The 15293-nt window shown below is 34.9% G+C and overlaps 1 protein-coding gene across 1 annotated transcript in view; it reads left to right on the top strand.

Annotated features, from left to right (window-relative positions):
• Nucleotides 1-9813, top strand: part of RAB21 (RAB21, member RAS oncogene family) — a 34606-nt gene extending 24793 nt beyond the window's left edge. Inside the window, exons 5-7 of the mRNA XM_032295769.1 lie at nucleotides 2476-2530; nucleotides 3030-3118; nucleotides 5926-9813. Of these exons, the coding sequence (XP_032151660.1) occupies nucleotides 2476-2530; nucleotides 3030-3118; nucleotides 5926-6068 (287 nt within the window). The 3' untranslated portion in view covers nucleotides 6069-9813. The remainder of the gene's footprint in view (nucleotides 1-2475; nucleotides 2531-3029; nucleotides 3119-5925) is intronic.
• Nucleotides 9814-15293: the final 5480 nt, after the last annotated feature.

Here is a 15293-nt window from a genome sequence, read left to right on the forward strand (position 1 = left end):
TGGTGACTCTCGTTTTTAATCCCAGCACTTTGGGAAGCCAAGGTGGGCAGATTGCTTGAGTTCAGGAGTTTGAGACCAACCTGGGCAACATTGCAAAACCCCATCTCTACAAAAAAAAAAATAAATACAAAAAATTAGCCAGGTGTGGTGGCATGTACCTGTAGTCCCAGCTGCTCAGGGGACTGACACAGGAGGATGGTTTAAGCCCAGGAGGTGGAGCCTACAGAGAGCCGTGTTCACACCACTGCACTCCAGCCTGAGTGACAGAGCAAAACCCTATTTCAGAAAAAAGCAAAAGAAAAAGAAATTACAGTTATGGAGTAAGCAAGGACTTAAAAACAAGTTTTAGTACATTTAAAAGTTTTTTGAAAGCTTCTTTCCGCTATGCCCTACAGCCATCCATTCTAAGCATAATATGATTCTAGTTCTTTATCATTATTAGACCATTTGCCCTTAGCAGTGGGCATATCCCTTCTAGGTTCTTAACTCAAATATGTATTTTTAAGAAAGATGAAGTTTTGCTCTTCTTAACTTAGAGGGTAGCTTTTTCCCTCCCTTTCCAATAGTCTCAGCCTGTTTATTTATTTTTTCATTCTTTATAGTACCATACTTTTAAGTAGGTGCTTACTTTGGTTATTGTCCTTATTTTCATTTGTTTTAAGCCTATCAGAAAGTTCGTTATATAGCTGCGCATTAGTATTGAAGCAGATATGAGTCTCAAAGCCTTACTCCTTAGCTGTCTTGCTTTTGAAAAAATATAGAAACTAAAAAGGTTTTTCAGCTTTGGAAAAACGTCAGTCATTAGCAAGTCGGTTTTCTGCAGTGCATTCTGTGCAATCAATCCATTGTGAACACTGATTATTCAAAGATAATAGGTAAATTTAAAATGTTTTAAGTTTAATAGGTTATTAAGATAGATAGCTATTTTATTAATGGCCTGATTTATTACAATTAGTCATTTAAAATATTATTAAATAATAAAGCAGTGTCTAAATAATTTCTGCTAAATGTTCATTTGAGGCAGTAAAATGATTGTCTATTTTTCCTGTCTTCACTCTTTTTATAGGTATTGATGAAACTGATGGAATTTGGAAAATGAGGCATTAAAGACCTAGAAAAATAATTGCATAGGATTTTAGGCAATTGGAACAAAATTCATATTGCTGTGTTTAGTAGGAAGCGATCTTGTTTTATGAGGCAGAATCTTGTTCCTGTTTCCTGGAGCCACTGGCCACCAGGTGGTGCTTTTTGCCTTCTTTGCAGAATAAAATGACTTGGCTTTTCCTCTGGTTACTGTCAGACATTGACCATCATATTTAACAAATTAAAATTTTCAATGACAAATATAATGTAGCAAGTTAGAACTAATACGAAATTTCTTGCTGTGGTAAATAGCAGCTCAAAGAAGGAAAAGTTTATTACTGAATTTGTTGGTATCCACTGAGCTTTATTATTGTCTACTTCCATCTCTCTCATTCTTATGCTATGGTGGCAAATAGTTTCTTACAGTTGCCAGCAACTACGTTCTCAGATTATTTGAGGTCCTCAGTATACAGAACCTTTGGAATTACCCACCTCAGTGTTAAACGTTATATCTTTTATTGGATGCTTATTTCAATGCCTTATCTGAAATCATCTCCTAGAATCCGTATGGTTCCACAAAAAAAAGTAACCTTATTTGTAAGATTTCTCTTTTCTCCCTAAAAGTCATAATAGAAGAATAAAAATATTTTTTTGAAGTCTCCTTCCGTAGGGTGTTTTTCCCTATCGTTATCTAAACTTTTAGCACTCTGTGTGTCCAGCCAACTCATCTTAACTCCAGGGAATCAGTCTTCTGCAGTTTCTTCATTTTCATTTTGGTGGCTTTTTTAAAAAGCATTCAGCTTGGTTTCATTGTTTAAGGAGAGCTAACCTTATAATAATTTTAAATCTGCATGGTGTACATATACTAAGTTCTAATAACTCACTAAAATTGTTTTTTTAAACAAACAATACAGTTTTTTCCCTTATGATTGTGGAGTACTTAAACATCTGCACACTTTAATTTTTACTTTAACCAGCTTGTATTATCCAAGAAACTAAAATACTTGTAGGATCCAAGAGGCTAGCTTAATGTATTTTAGTAAACACTAAGATAGCAATACTTTATATTGACTGGCTCTAAGTTAATGGGAACTGTAGAAAAATTTGCTCTTACTTTTGATCATTTATACTTGGCTAAGAATCATAGTCATCTCTGTCAGAGGCTGCAGATTCAGGAAAGGTATGAATTGAGCCATTTGAAGGAATATGAGGCATGATCAGCCCTCAGATCACAGGACTTAACTTGATAATTTCAAAACATTTAAAAAGTCTGGTGGGAATTTGTAGTATTTTTGCTGGTAGTTAAAATGGCAATTTTATATTTAGAATTGGCTTAATTTTATTATAGAAATAAATCAGCATAAAGATAAATATTTACTTTTTTCAAAATAGGTAATAAAATAGACTTGGAAAAGGAGAGACATGTTTCCATTCAAGAAGCAGAATCGTAAGTACTGTGACCCTCCCATTCCCCATTACTCCCCAGTAGAAGTCTTCCTCTTTGTATATTTTGCTTTACTATTTAGGTATTATTCAAATCTCTTAACATACATTGAGGTATTAGATTCAGTGAAGCATGTTTACGTGGTAATTTCTGGACTTTTGGCAATAAAAATATTCTGCTTTTACTTCCATTTTTGACTTCAGTAAAAAATATGTGTGATATAAAACAAAACTATTATGATCAAACAGTCAGTAAGTCACAAAAACTTTTAAAGCATTTGAGTTCCAAATTAATCTATAAAAATTTCAAGTCTTGTTATACTTGTATTAGTTAAAATTTGGTTTAATGTATAGGGAAGTTAAATAACTATATAAACTTAATTTCACTAAACTTGAGTAAATTAATGTCACTAAAACTGTTATTATAAAAAGTTTCAAAAAGCAGTTAAGATAAAATCATGAACAATATTTTACATCAATCACTGATGTTACTTTTTTTTAAGGTATGCAGAATCTGTGGGAGCAAAACATTATCATACTTCAGCCAAACAGAACAAAGGAATTGAGGAACTCTTTCTTGACCTTTGTAAAAGTACGTATATTCAGATTTAGTTTGTTTAGGAATGGTTTTTATTTTTTACTTTTTAAAAAATAATGTATCTGTTTTATATCAGTGTTACTTTTTGAAGAATTGGTTCTTTTTAAACTATTGACTATTAGTAGAATTTCTAAAGTGCTGTAACTATTTTTTTAAAGCTTAAATACCTACTTAAGCCCTATTTCAAGCAGTAATTATGGTTAAGAAATCATATGTATGGTATGGGCCAAATATATAGGCATAACTATTAAAAGTGGAAGGGGAATTTACTTTTTAAAACATACTTAAGATCTATAACAACCTGTTGCAGTGAATGGACCTTACTTGGACACTGATTTGTCAAACTAATGAACAAGAATGTGAAATAAGATTTTTGATGATATTAAGGTATTATTAATTTTTAGGTGTGATTATGGTATCGTGGTCATGCTTTATAAAAGGAATTTTTATCTTTTAAAGACACATTAAAATAAGGAATAAAATTATGGGTCTGAGATTTGGTTCACAATAATAGTAGGGAGGCTTAGGGTGATGGATTTTCATTATGCTGTATTAATACTTTATGTTTGGAAGTTTCCATATTAAAAAGTTTATAGTTTTAAAGAAAAAGGAAAATAACTCCTTTTCTCATATTACCAATATAATGCATATCTGAGTTTATGGACTTTAGACTCTTGAGAATTTGATGAAATCATGGTTTTCTCTCTAGAAGAGAATGTTGATGTATATGTGTGTGTGTGTACACATAACACTCACACACTTTGGAATAAATTAGTTTTATGAAACCCTCAAGTCATTCATAATTCTTCTAGAGTAGTGATTATCTAACTGATATCCCTGATCAGCAGCATCAATATCACTTGAGAATGTGTCAGAAATGCAAATTCTTGGGCTCTCCAAGCCTACCGAATCAGAATTTCTAGGGATGGTGCCCAGAATCTTTGTTTTAATAAACTCTTTGTATGATTCCAATTAACAGTAAAATATAAGAACCGATGCAGTGAATAACCACTTGGGGACCAAATGCATATTTTGATTTAGTAGGTCTGGGATAGATTGAGGTCCTCATTTCTACAAGCACCCAAGTGGTAGTCATGTTAGTACTCAGGATATCCTCCTTCCCTCCCTTCCTCCCTTCCTCCCTTCCTTCTGTCTGTCCATTCATCCATCCGTCTGTCCACCCTGTGATGCACTGGGTCAGTGGCTTCCAAATGTTATAAATGTCACATCTTCAAAACAATTTTTGCATGCTCCACATGTTTATTTAGATGTACAAGTACTAATATGTACATTTAAAAACATACCTAAAAAATAGAAATTTTGAAAAGTTGAGAAAAATAAGTACATAAAGAATTTGTAATGTTTTCTTATTTCATCTTGGATTGTCCTACATACCTCAACTTGGAAACCATTGATCAAGAGCAGTCTCTAAACCCAAATTTAAGAACCCTTATTCTATTTTAAGGACCCTCTTTTCTTCTTTCATCTTGTCAGATTTGTGTTTTGAAAATATTTTGTCGCAGTCTGTGTCTTGTATTCCCATTTTTCTTAACTGTATGTCTTAAAGAGCAGTTTTAAGTTTCAGTGAGTTCCAGTTTATCTATTTTTCTTTTATGATTCATGTTTTATGTCCTACATGAGAACTCTGTGTAAGCCAAAGTCACAAAAGTTTTCTATAAAGATTTTTCTCCTGTGTTTTCTTCTAGACATTTTGTTTCACATTTTACATTTAACTGTATGATTCATTTTTCATTAGTTTTTTGCATAAGGTGTTAAGGTATGGGTTAAATTTTTTTTTTTTTTAACTATAGATATCCAGCTCTCTTAATAGTGCTGTTTCTTGAAAATACTATTCTTTCTTTGTTTAATAATCTTGGCAAACATGTCAAAAATCAAGAGACCATACCTATCGAGGCCTATTTCTGGACTCTTGTTTTTTTGTTCCATTGATCTCTGTATTTCTCCTATCATCACCTCACTGTTTTGATTAGTGTGGCTTTATACTAGTTCTTGAAATCAGATAGTGTGAGTCTTCAGCTTTGTTCTTTGAAGTTCCTTCATCTTAAACTCCATTATTCTTCAAATATCACCGTGGTTGGGAAAGTGGCTTGTATCTATAAGCTCAGTGCTTTGTCAGGCCAAGGCAGTAGGATTGCTTGAGCCCAGAAGTTTGAGACGAGCCTGTGCAACATAGTGAGACCCCCATCTCTACCAAAAAAAAAAAAAAAATCAGCGAGGCATGGTGGTGCATACTTGTAATTCCAGCTAATCAGGAGACTGAGGCAGGAGGATCACTTGAACCCAGAAGTTAGAGACTGCAGTGAGCGATGATCACACCACTGCACATCCAGCCTGGGCATAAAGTGAGACCCTGCCTCTAAAAACTAAAAATAAAAAAAAAAACGACTTACTTAAAGTATTACATTTCTAGTTGAAGAATAAATCCTGTACCCGAAATATTACTTGGAGCAACTTGAATTTCTTTGACATATTTCTAAGAACTCTTGGAAAATCTTAAGGATTATACTTGTACACAGACATTTGTTCAGAGCAAAAAAATTTTTTTCTTTATTGATGTCACTGTGGCCATTATACCACTGGACAAATAAGCTTACTACTTGATACTAGTTTTTGACACTGTTTTTTAAAACATGCAGGTGAGGCGTGAGCTGACACAGTGTTCATTATGTTTATTTGTTGGTCAAAAGTCAGAAATAGCTATCATAGTGTTAACTGAAATTTTAGAAAGAGAAAACACAAAGGTTGTGGTCCTAATCATGTTTGCTTTCTCTCTGTCTTAGGGATGATAGAAACAGCACAGGTGGATGAGAGAGCGAAAGGCAATGGCTCTAGTCAACCGGGAACTGCAAGGCGAGGTGTACAGATTATTGATGATGAACCTCAAGCCCAGACCAGTGGTGGAGGGTGCTGTTCTTCTGGATAACTGTTCGCGCCTAAGAAATTAAAAGACAGAATAAAACTGTGGATCATTGCCCTCAACATGAAGACTGCCATATTCCAAGTCACATTATTTTACCAATGGAATTATAGAATTAACAGTATTTTAAATTACGTTTATAACACTGCAGAGACCTTAAGTGCTAAACTTAGTGGAGTTTGTGACCAGAGAATTGGCATTTTCTACAAATGTTAACAAAGCAATTACCAATGGCCTTTTTACATATTTTTTCTTTAATGAGGAATAATATGCATGTAGAAAAGACCTACTTAAAGGCTTCATTTATATTCTTTCAAATCAAATCTTTATTTAATAACTTATATATGTTGTTGGAATGGTTACATTTTTGCAGCCCTTTGTATTTTGTGGTAGTTTGAATTGTATCACTTCTAAACAGCAAACTGTTTCTGTTTCTGTTTTTGTTTTTAATTAGCAGATATCTGAAGTACTATTTTTGCAGGGTTTGCACAGGCCCATAACTGTCTACTACTTTGATATAATCTGTACACATCCTGTATGCTGAGCTGGTAAAATACATTGTAAATTACATATTAAATATTTTATCTGCTTTTACAAGCGCAAGGTGCAAAAATATGTACAATAGTCTCACTGATGACTGTAAAGTGAATTAACATTTGGTGATAATGCCTAAGCTTTTTTGACTCTAAAGATCATAGCTCCCCTTCACTTCTGTCTTAACTTGAACATGGCGCGTTTAAATTTTTATACATACTTTACTTGAATTATTGCTGTTATCATATATTTTTGCCTCTGTGAGTTCATCTGATGATTGAGCAGTAGCATTTGCCTTCTGGTTTTTTTGTTTGTTTTTATAGAAGAGATGACTTCTGCTGATTTTGCTTTCGAATAGTTACCTTGGAAGAATTTGGGTGGCTCATGTTGAATTTCACTTCTGCAATAGCTTTAGTTTTCTCATAGGCTTTACATGAGATGGTTTCAGTGGTTATGAGCAGGAGGAAGAGATCCCAGATAGTAGCCAGTCACCAAGACTCATTCATACAGCATGTAGTTTATGTTCCTGAGGCAGCACTTTCAGATCCTTTGTGAGCAAGTTCTGTTTGTTCATTGCTTGCCAGAGATGAACACAGAATGTTCTGTTTCATTTTATAAGAACTATCCTGAGTTTCTATGGAAGGAAACATGACAGTTATAGTGAACACTGGAAAGATTTATTAAAGAATTATTTGTGTATACTTTATAAATTAGTCCCTCATTAGATTTTTTTCTTAAGCCTAAGACTGAACTTAAATGTGTTAATTTTAGTAGAATCAGGCACTGCTCACAGAAGGAACACAGATTGTGGAAATTAACATAAATTGTTCTTGTTCTAATATATATATTTTTTCATTTCTGTCCTGCTTGGAAAACTAGTAAATGTTATGTCTAAGATAAAATGGAATGGTCCCTGGATTTACTTCTTATAAGAAGCAGTAGTATGTAATAAAGCTGTTAGCATGAGCAATTAAGAGGCTATAAAGAGATTATAGTTACAAAAGAAATACTGCCATGTTTTTAAGTTAATATCTTAAACCTTCCCAAATGGGTTAAAAGTGGAATGAACTGACACCCTGATGTTATGATGTTAGAATTTTAACTAGAAGGCATTCTGTAAGCCTTCACTTTACCTTAATTATTGTCTTTGCTAAACTCAACACAGACCTTTCTGTTAAGTGTTTTTGAGGAAGTTGGGGTGGGAAGAGTCAGGGAGATAAGCTAAAATTGTCTTCTTTTATGGGGTAATTGTACTCTGTAGTCCGTTGGTTTCCTGTGAAGTTAGTATTTATGTGGGGGTGGGGAAGGCAACAAGAATCGTGAGTATCACAGGATACTTTGTTTTTGCCCTCCTGGCTTTTTCAGACAGAGTAAAGAAAGCTTTTCCATTCTTATGTTGTAGATGTAGATGGGAAATAAGCTTTTCTCACTGCAGTGAAGTATGTTATAAAAACTAGAGAGGCTGGGCACAGAGGCATGCACCTGTAGGCCCAGCTACTTGGGAGACTGAGGCAGGAGGGTCACTTGAGCCCAGGATTTCAAATCCAGCCTAGGTAACACTGAGACGTCCGTCTCTAAAAGACACAAAAACTAGTTAGAGATGAAATTGAGCTTTATTTTAAAAAACGTTCTAAAGCCTAATAATTGGAGAGCTACACTTCTTTTCAACCTAATTTAATGATACAATAGCTAAGTAGGAACCTCTGCTCCAGAATTGCCAGATAATTATTAATATGGTATAACTATTCTCCATATTTTGTTTTTCATTTTTCTCCTTTGGTTTCTGGGTTATCTTTCTTAACCTCATGTATTTCATCCTGTTTAGTGGGGGCCTGTAATTCAGGCTAATTCAATAGCAACAGTAGACAACATGGTATGGCTGCTGTCACTTTAAAACCCAAAAGGTCTTTGGGTAGGAATAGGGTAATGAAAGAGGACCAATCAACTTTATATATACAAAGGAAAGACGAAGACATGATAAAATTTTTCTGACACTTTGTTCATCTCTCTAATACATCTTTTGCGTTCCTGTTCTAATAATTGTGCTATTAGGAGGAAGACATGAGTTATCACATTGTGTATTAAAAGTAGTAGGTAGGTTGAGCCAGTGTTTTTTGAACTAGTAAGCACATACAGTTAACTTATATAATTAAAAATTGGTTTAAGATAGATGATTTTAAAAACCTGAGTATTATGTTAAAAGTATACATTGTTTCTGTAATGAAGATGGGTATTCTGCTTCTTGTTTTTCATTGTAATTACAGGGGAAGATTGTTTTTAAAAATGTATATTGCCGTGCTTTTGGGGTAAGCAGTAATATGAAAAGAAAAAAGCATTATGTTATTGTGTGAAATATGTGTTCAAATTTGTTTTGTCTGGGGTGTTGCCTAAGAATACCCTAAAGCTATGGCTGTTACTACATTGAAGTCTTTTTTTTTTTTTTAATAGTAGCCATATGTTATTAAAGTAAGGAAGAAGAGTAATACTTCACTTTTAGATTTTTAGGAATAAAAGATAAAATTGGAAAAATAGGAAAGGAGCGTAGGGAGGAATAGAATGGACGTCAAGTAAATAAAAAACTACAACCTGACAATTTTTAAAATCCTTTGAAAAGTACATTACTTTTATCAAAGAGTTTCTAATTAAGGCAAACTATGCATTATGCCAAATATTAAGAACATTTTAAAAATTAACTGTGATATTGTTTATTTCTTTTATTACGTAATTTGCAGTGTTCTATATTGTAAGTGCTACCAGGATTCTAGATCATTTATCATCTGTATTCTTCAGATAATATAGTTTACTCTTATAATTACCACTTACATTATCTCTAAGAGTACTTTGATCTGTGCCTTTAACTTTTAGAATTTATCTTTTGACTTGTTTGCCGTTGTAGAGTTTTCAGTTTTCTCTGTAGATACAGTGTGACAAAGAGGGAATACATAATTTGTGACCATTTAAGATGCTGAGATTTTCTAGGAAAGGATGTAGATAGTCGTGACCAGCAGGAGCCTCACAATAATGTCAAAATATACAAAGACTGAGTAGATCCCTAACTACTAAGTTAAAAAATACATTACCTAGGCTTTAGTAGTTAAAAGCTGGGATTCACTGAACTGCATCTACTTGATTTCATCATTTGCATTGATTTTAGTATGTTGCTGTTCTGTTATCTGTAATCGACTATAACAGAGTAATATATTTGGTGTCCTGGACCTAAATTCATGCTACACATACGTCTGACTTTGATGGCCTTTACCTTTTCAAGAAACCAGTTGCAATTTTGAGCAAAATTTTCCTAGTTGTAATATTTTAATAGTGCCATGTAATGGAAAAAATTTAGAAATACTCCGAAGAGAGTTTTCAATTTCAAAGCAGAAATACTTCTCTTCTAAATAAATACCACTTTAATTGATAGATCTTTAGCAGTGCTTGTGCTATCGAGGATTTATACATTTTTGCTCTTCTGGAAAACTGCTTTTATGTACTAACCTTTCTACTGCAACATTTTCTCTTCAATAGATGAGTAAACATGGTGAGTTAATGTTACACAGCATACATACCCAGTTAGGACTCTTACTTTTAAAACACCTTACTCTATTTAGAAGTCTGCACATATTTTCAAATGTATCACATTAAAGCCACAAGTCAAGAGGTAGGGTTGACTACTTCAGTGGCCTTTAATCCCACCATAACACTTCTCACTCTTGATACTTCCTGGCAACTGTATCATCCCTTCAGTATCAAGTACTTAAAAATCTAAGATGATTTCTTTAAATTTGAACATGTGTAGAGCAATGGAGAAAGGTGAGGGATAGCAAGGATAAAGTATGATAATGCTGAAAAAAGTGGTATTTGCTAAACTAGCTCTCGTAGCAAGCTATTTTAAGGAAATCATATGTAGTACTTCCTAGAAATGTAAAAGTTCCTCATTTTGCATTTAATGTGAGAAATGTTCTAGGAAAAGAATAAAAAACATATACTGTCAAAGTGCCCTTTGGTAGTGATCCCAAATGGTAGTAACTATTGGTCTCTAATATACTCCTCAAATACCTTTTTGCTATGTATTGATATATATGTTTTCGTATAGAAATACATGTGGGTTTTAAATTTTCACATAAATTGTGTCTTGGCATATGTTTTGCCATTTGTCTTTTCTCTTGCCAATATGTCTAGGAGCTCCTTGGTAAATATAGACTTTTTCACTTCCTCCCACATCTCTATAGAGGTGTCTTGCCTTTTTTTATACGTAACCATTGACTCCATGAAACCTGAAAAGGAATCTGTTCTGTTAGGTAGATTTCATTCGTATTCGAATTTATTTTTTAATATTTATTTATGTATTTTTGAGACAGTGTCTTGCTCTGTCACCCAGACTGGAATGCCATGGCTCAATGATCACTGCATCCTTGAACTCCTGGACTCAAGCAATCCTCTTGCCTCAGCCTTCTGAGTAGCTGGAACTACATGTGTGAGCCACCATGCCTGGCTATTTTTTTTATATTTTATTTTTAGTAGAGATGGGGTCTTGCTATGTTGCCCAGACTGGTCTTGAACTCCTGGCCTCAACCAGTCTTCACACTTCAGCCTTCCAAAGTCCTGAGATTACGGATGTGAGCCACCGTGTCCAGTCAGTATCATAGAATTTAAGTGCAAGCCAATGCTTAAACAGAATCAGGGTCTGCTTTAAGCATGTGAATCGGGAAACTAGAAGGCATCTTACAATTTCTTTGAAGTTCATTACTCTTGGCTTATGATTGACTGATTAGTGTATGAAATCTAGGAGTTAACTTTAGCAGATTCTTTACTCAATATGTTTTTATTGGAGGGAAGAAGGAAAAGGAGGAAAGGTACAGTTGATGGGGAAAAGTACAAGATGAACTAAAATGTCTTTATATAACTCTGACAGTAATTCCCATAACACAGGCATGATACTACCAAAAATTCAAACTTGTGTTTGACCTGTGCCTTTAATATAAAGTAAAAACAAAAGTCCCTTTTTAGATCTCCCTTCTCTTACCATCCCACATCCCTTTTTAGAGGTAACCAATCTTAACAGTTTGGTCTGTGTCTTTACAGTTTTACATTTATATTTGGCTTTTGTAAATTTTCCATTCCCTGAATGGAACTTCTACCCTATATCAAGTTCCACCCTCAACTTACCAAGGCAAACTAGAATCATACTTCTTTTTCTAGAACTTTTTTTTGAAACAGAGTCTTGCTTTGTCACACAGACTTGAATGCAGTAGCATGATCATATCTCATTGCAGCCTCAAACTCCTGGGCTTAAGCAATCCTCCCGCCTCAGACTTCCTAGTAGCTGGGATTACAGGTGTATACCACCACCACGCCTAGCTAACTTTTTTGCTTTTTTTCTGGAGACGCTCTCACTTTTTGCCTAGGCTGGTTTTGAACTAGTTTTAAAGCAATCCTTCTGCCTTGACCTCTCAGTGCTAGGATGACAGTCATGAGCCACCATGCCCACCCTAGAATCATACTTTTCTAAAGCAAGTTAAATCAGCAGTGATAGTTCCGGAACTAGAAGTTAACTGTTTACCGGACTTTTAAGATGGAAGTTTATCATAAAGCTTAAAGAAAAAGTGTAGCAATCTGGGAAAGTAAAATCAAACTCTTGAATGCTATCCTCTGTGGAAATAGGGTTGGGAAAGAGCAATGTGCAAGTCCAAGCTCCTCAATACACATATAACTCTGGGTTGGGCTCATCCTCTTGGCGTATTTTCCTTCTTGGGGAGCATTGCAGTGCCCAACAATTTATAGGAGCTTCTCTGCACTGTCAAGGCTATAGCTTAGCATATGTGTGCTATGACAAGGTTAAGTGCATGCCCCAGAACGAACACATTTATTCATGTTTGACTTTAAATGAAAATTTGGAAGGCAGGTTAAGCACATATGTGAGTTTAATAATTGTTTCTATATCGTCTTGTAAAAATTTTTAAACACTCAGCTTTTTATGACTTTGATCAGTTTCACTCATTTGTTGAGTGTTGCCCGGTGCATAAACTGTTGTGTGCCCAGTGTACATACATGGGAGAACCAGATAACCAAAGGCCTTCCTTTATAGTTGGAACCTAAAGATGAGGAGGTGATATCTGTTGCTTATAGTCCAAGACATAAGTAATTTATCTGGGGATATAAGGTTACCGTGTACACATGTTCACATTCTGTATTTGATCAGATATGTACCAGCCAAACTTTTGGAGTGAGGTAATTAGAATGACAGTAGTTGAAGCTGACAGTGAATTTGAGGTAAAGCTGGAAAGAATGTTTTTGAATCTTGCAAATAATACATTTTCAAGCCAGATTAAAATTGAATAACTTATTTTCTAGCTTCAAGGGGATAATTAAATGATCCTCTAACCCAAATTGCTTTTCCAAATTCTGTGGTAGCAGTGAATAAGATGCCTTTTGCTTATTTAGACAACTGCCATTTTTGTTTAGTTTGGTTTGGTTTTGCGGTGATTTTTTTAACCTAGAAAAAATACAATTTAAAAAGCAATCATATCGTTTTCTTTGTCTTTGACAGATGTGGCCTTGTCACCACACAGCAAGCCAGAACACAATCCATTCCTGAGTCATAGTCAGATCGTTTGTATGATTCTAAACGCACTCTCCAGTTTGAGAGTGGGGGTCCTTTTTATCCCTCCTGAAATTGAAGATATAGGTCAGAAAGGCAGCCAAATGATTATGAATTTTCTAAACATCTTTTCAGTGTCTTTTAAGCATATTTTTGGTAGTACAGTATAATAAAGTTAAATTATCTAGTCCTCCTGGACCTTCTGGGGAGAAAGTAGAGCAAAACCATATATATATATATATATATATATAAAACTATCCCATTAGTTGGTTACAGACAAGTAACTTTACTTGAATTTGTATTAGTTCACAGAAGGTGAGTAAATGTAGTGATTTAATGAGTTCTTCAAAATGTAAAAGTCCTGTAAAGGAAAAGCTAGAGGATGTGACACGAGTTAATTCCTCCTCATAAAAAGATTTTAGCCAATAGTAATGGCATAAGAAATTTATTGATGTGAAAGGTACAATTTTGGGTGAACTTTGTTGAAGATGGTCAGATACTGCATTGTTAAAGGAAGGAGATGGTAGATTTGGGGTTCTAGGTTCTAGGCTAATAAATAATTTACTAAATACTTATCTTTGGTATGTTGCCTTGAGGCTGACACTTGACAGTTCTTATTCTTCAACATTTGGTTTTCTGCTCTGCCAAGACTAAAGCTGGCCCTTTCCAATCAAAAATGTTAAAAGCTAGCCAGGCGCCATGGCTCATGCCTGTAATCCCAGCATTTTGAGAGGCTGAGGTGGGTGGATGGATCCTTTAAACCCAGGAGTTCAAGACCAGCGTGGACAATATGGTGAAACCCTGTCTCTATAAAAAAAAAATATACAAAAATTAGCCAGGTGTGGTGGTGTGTGCCTGTAGTCTCAGCTACTCAGGAGGCTGAGATGGGAGGATTGTTTGAACCTGGGAGTTAGAGGATTCAATGAGTTGAGGTAATACCACTGAACTCCAGCCTGGACGACAGAATGAGACCCTCTCTCAAAACAAAACTTGTGGCCAGGCGTGGTGGCTCACATCTGTAATCCTAGCACTTTGGGAGGCTGAGGCAGGCAGATCACCTGAGGTCAGGAGGTAGAGGTCAGCCTGGCAAACATGGTGAAACCCTGTCTCTACTAAAAATTTTTTTTAAAAAAATTAGCTGGCCATGGTGGTGGGCACCTGTAATCCCAGCTACTTGGGAGTCTAAGGCAGGAGAATTGCTTGAACCCAGGAGACGGAGGTTGCAGTGAGCCAATACAGTGCCACTGCACTTCAGCCTGGGCAACAGAGTGAGACACCGTCTCAAATTAAAAAAAGGTTAAAAGTTGTTAACTGGATGTAGAATTATTTGCAAAGTAATCACCATGTGTAAGCAATTCTCATCTTTGGAATGTTTGACAGGAATAAGATTAAAATTGGGTGGAATTTTCTTAAATATGGAAGTAACAGCTAAAGCTTAAGAATTCAGTGTTGATTGAGACCACCAATCTGGCAGGTGTCTTTTATTTGTCCTTTTCTATTGATAATGAATCCTAGGAATCCGGATAGATTTCATTAGAGTAATAAAAATGGGTAAGATTTGTGATTCAGAATATTAAAAGTTAAGAATCCATAAATAGCCACTTAAAAAATATTGTCAAAGCATCATGCTATTTGTAGTGGTGCTTAAAAAAGAAGCAGCAGCAGCTGTTCTAAGCCAAGCACTGCTTGAAAACGAAACAAAACCTCGTATTTAATAAAATGGAGAAATGTGGGGATGTCTCCAGCATAAACATGCCTTCTACTGACATTATTTAAAGTCAGCTTAAACATCAGTAGGGACGGTTAGGATTGTTTCTATAACCTCTAGTCACTAATTTAACTAACTTAAAGTTAACTAATACCTCTTTCAGAGTTGGCCAAAAGAAAAAAAAGCCTTTATCCACGATCAGTAAATTATAAATTATACAGAAGCTTCCAGCTACCTGGTATTTGTATGAAGAATTCTAATTTTTCTCATGCCATAATTTTTAGTAATGCTGTCCTTGAATTCACTTACATCTCTGCTCTGGTTTTTTGAAGCTCATTAGGGTGATGCCTGTCATCTTTTGGAAACCCTGGAACTGGAGAACTGGAGCTGTTCA

Source organism: Sapajus apella, unplaced genomic scaffold, assembly GCF_009761245.1.
Source record: "Sapajus apella isolate SASKATOON/1434 unplaced genomic scaffold, GSC_monkey_1.0 scaffold2, whole genome shotgun sequence".
Taxonomy (NCBI): domain Eukaryota; kingdom Metazoa; phylum Chordata; class Mammalia; order Primates; family Cebidae; genus Sapajus; species Sapajus apella.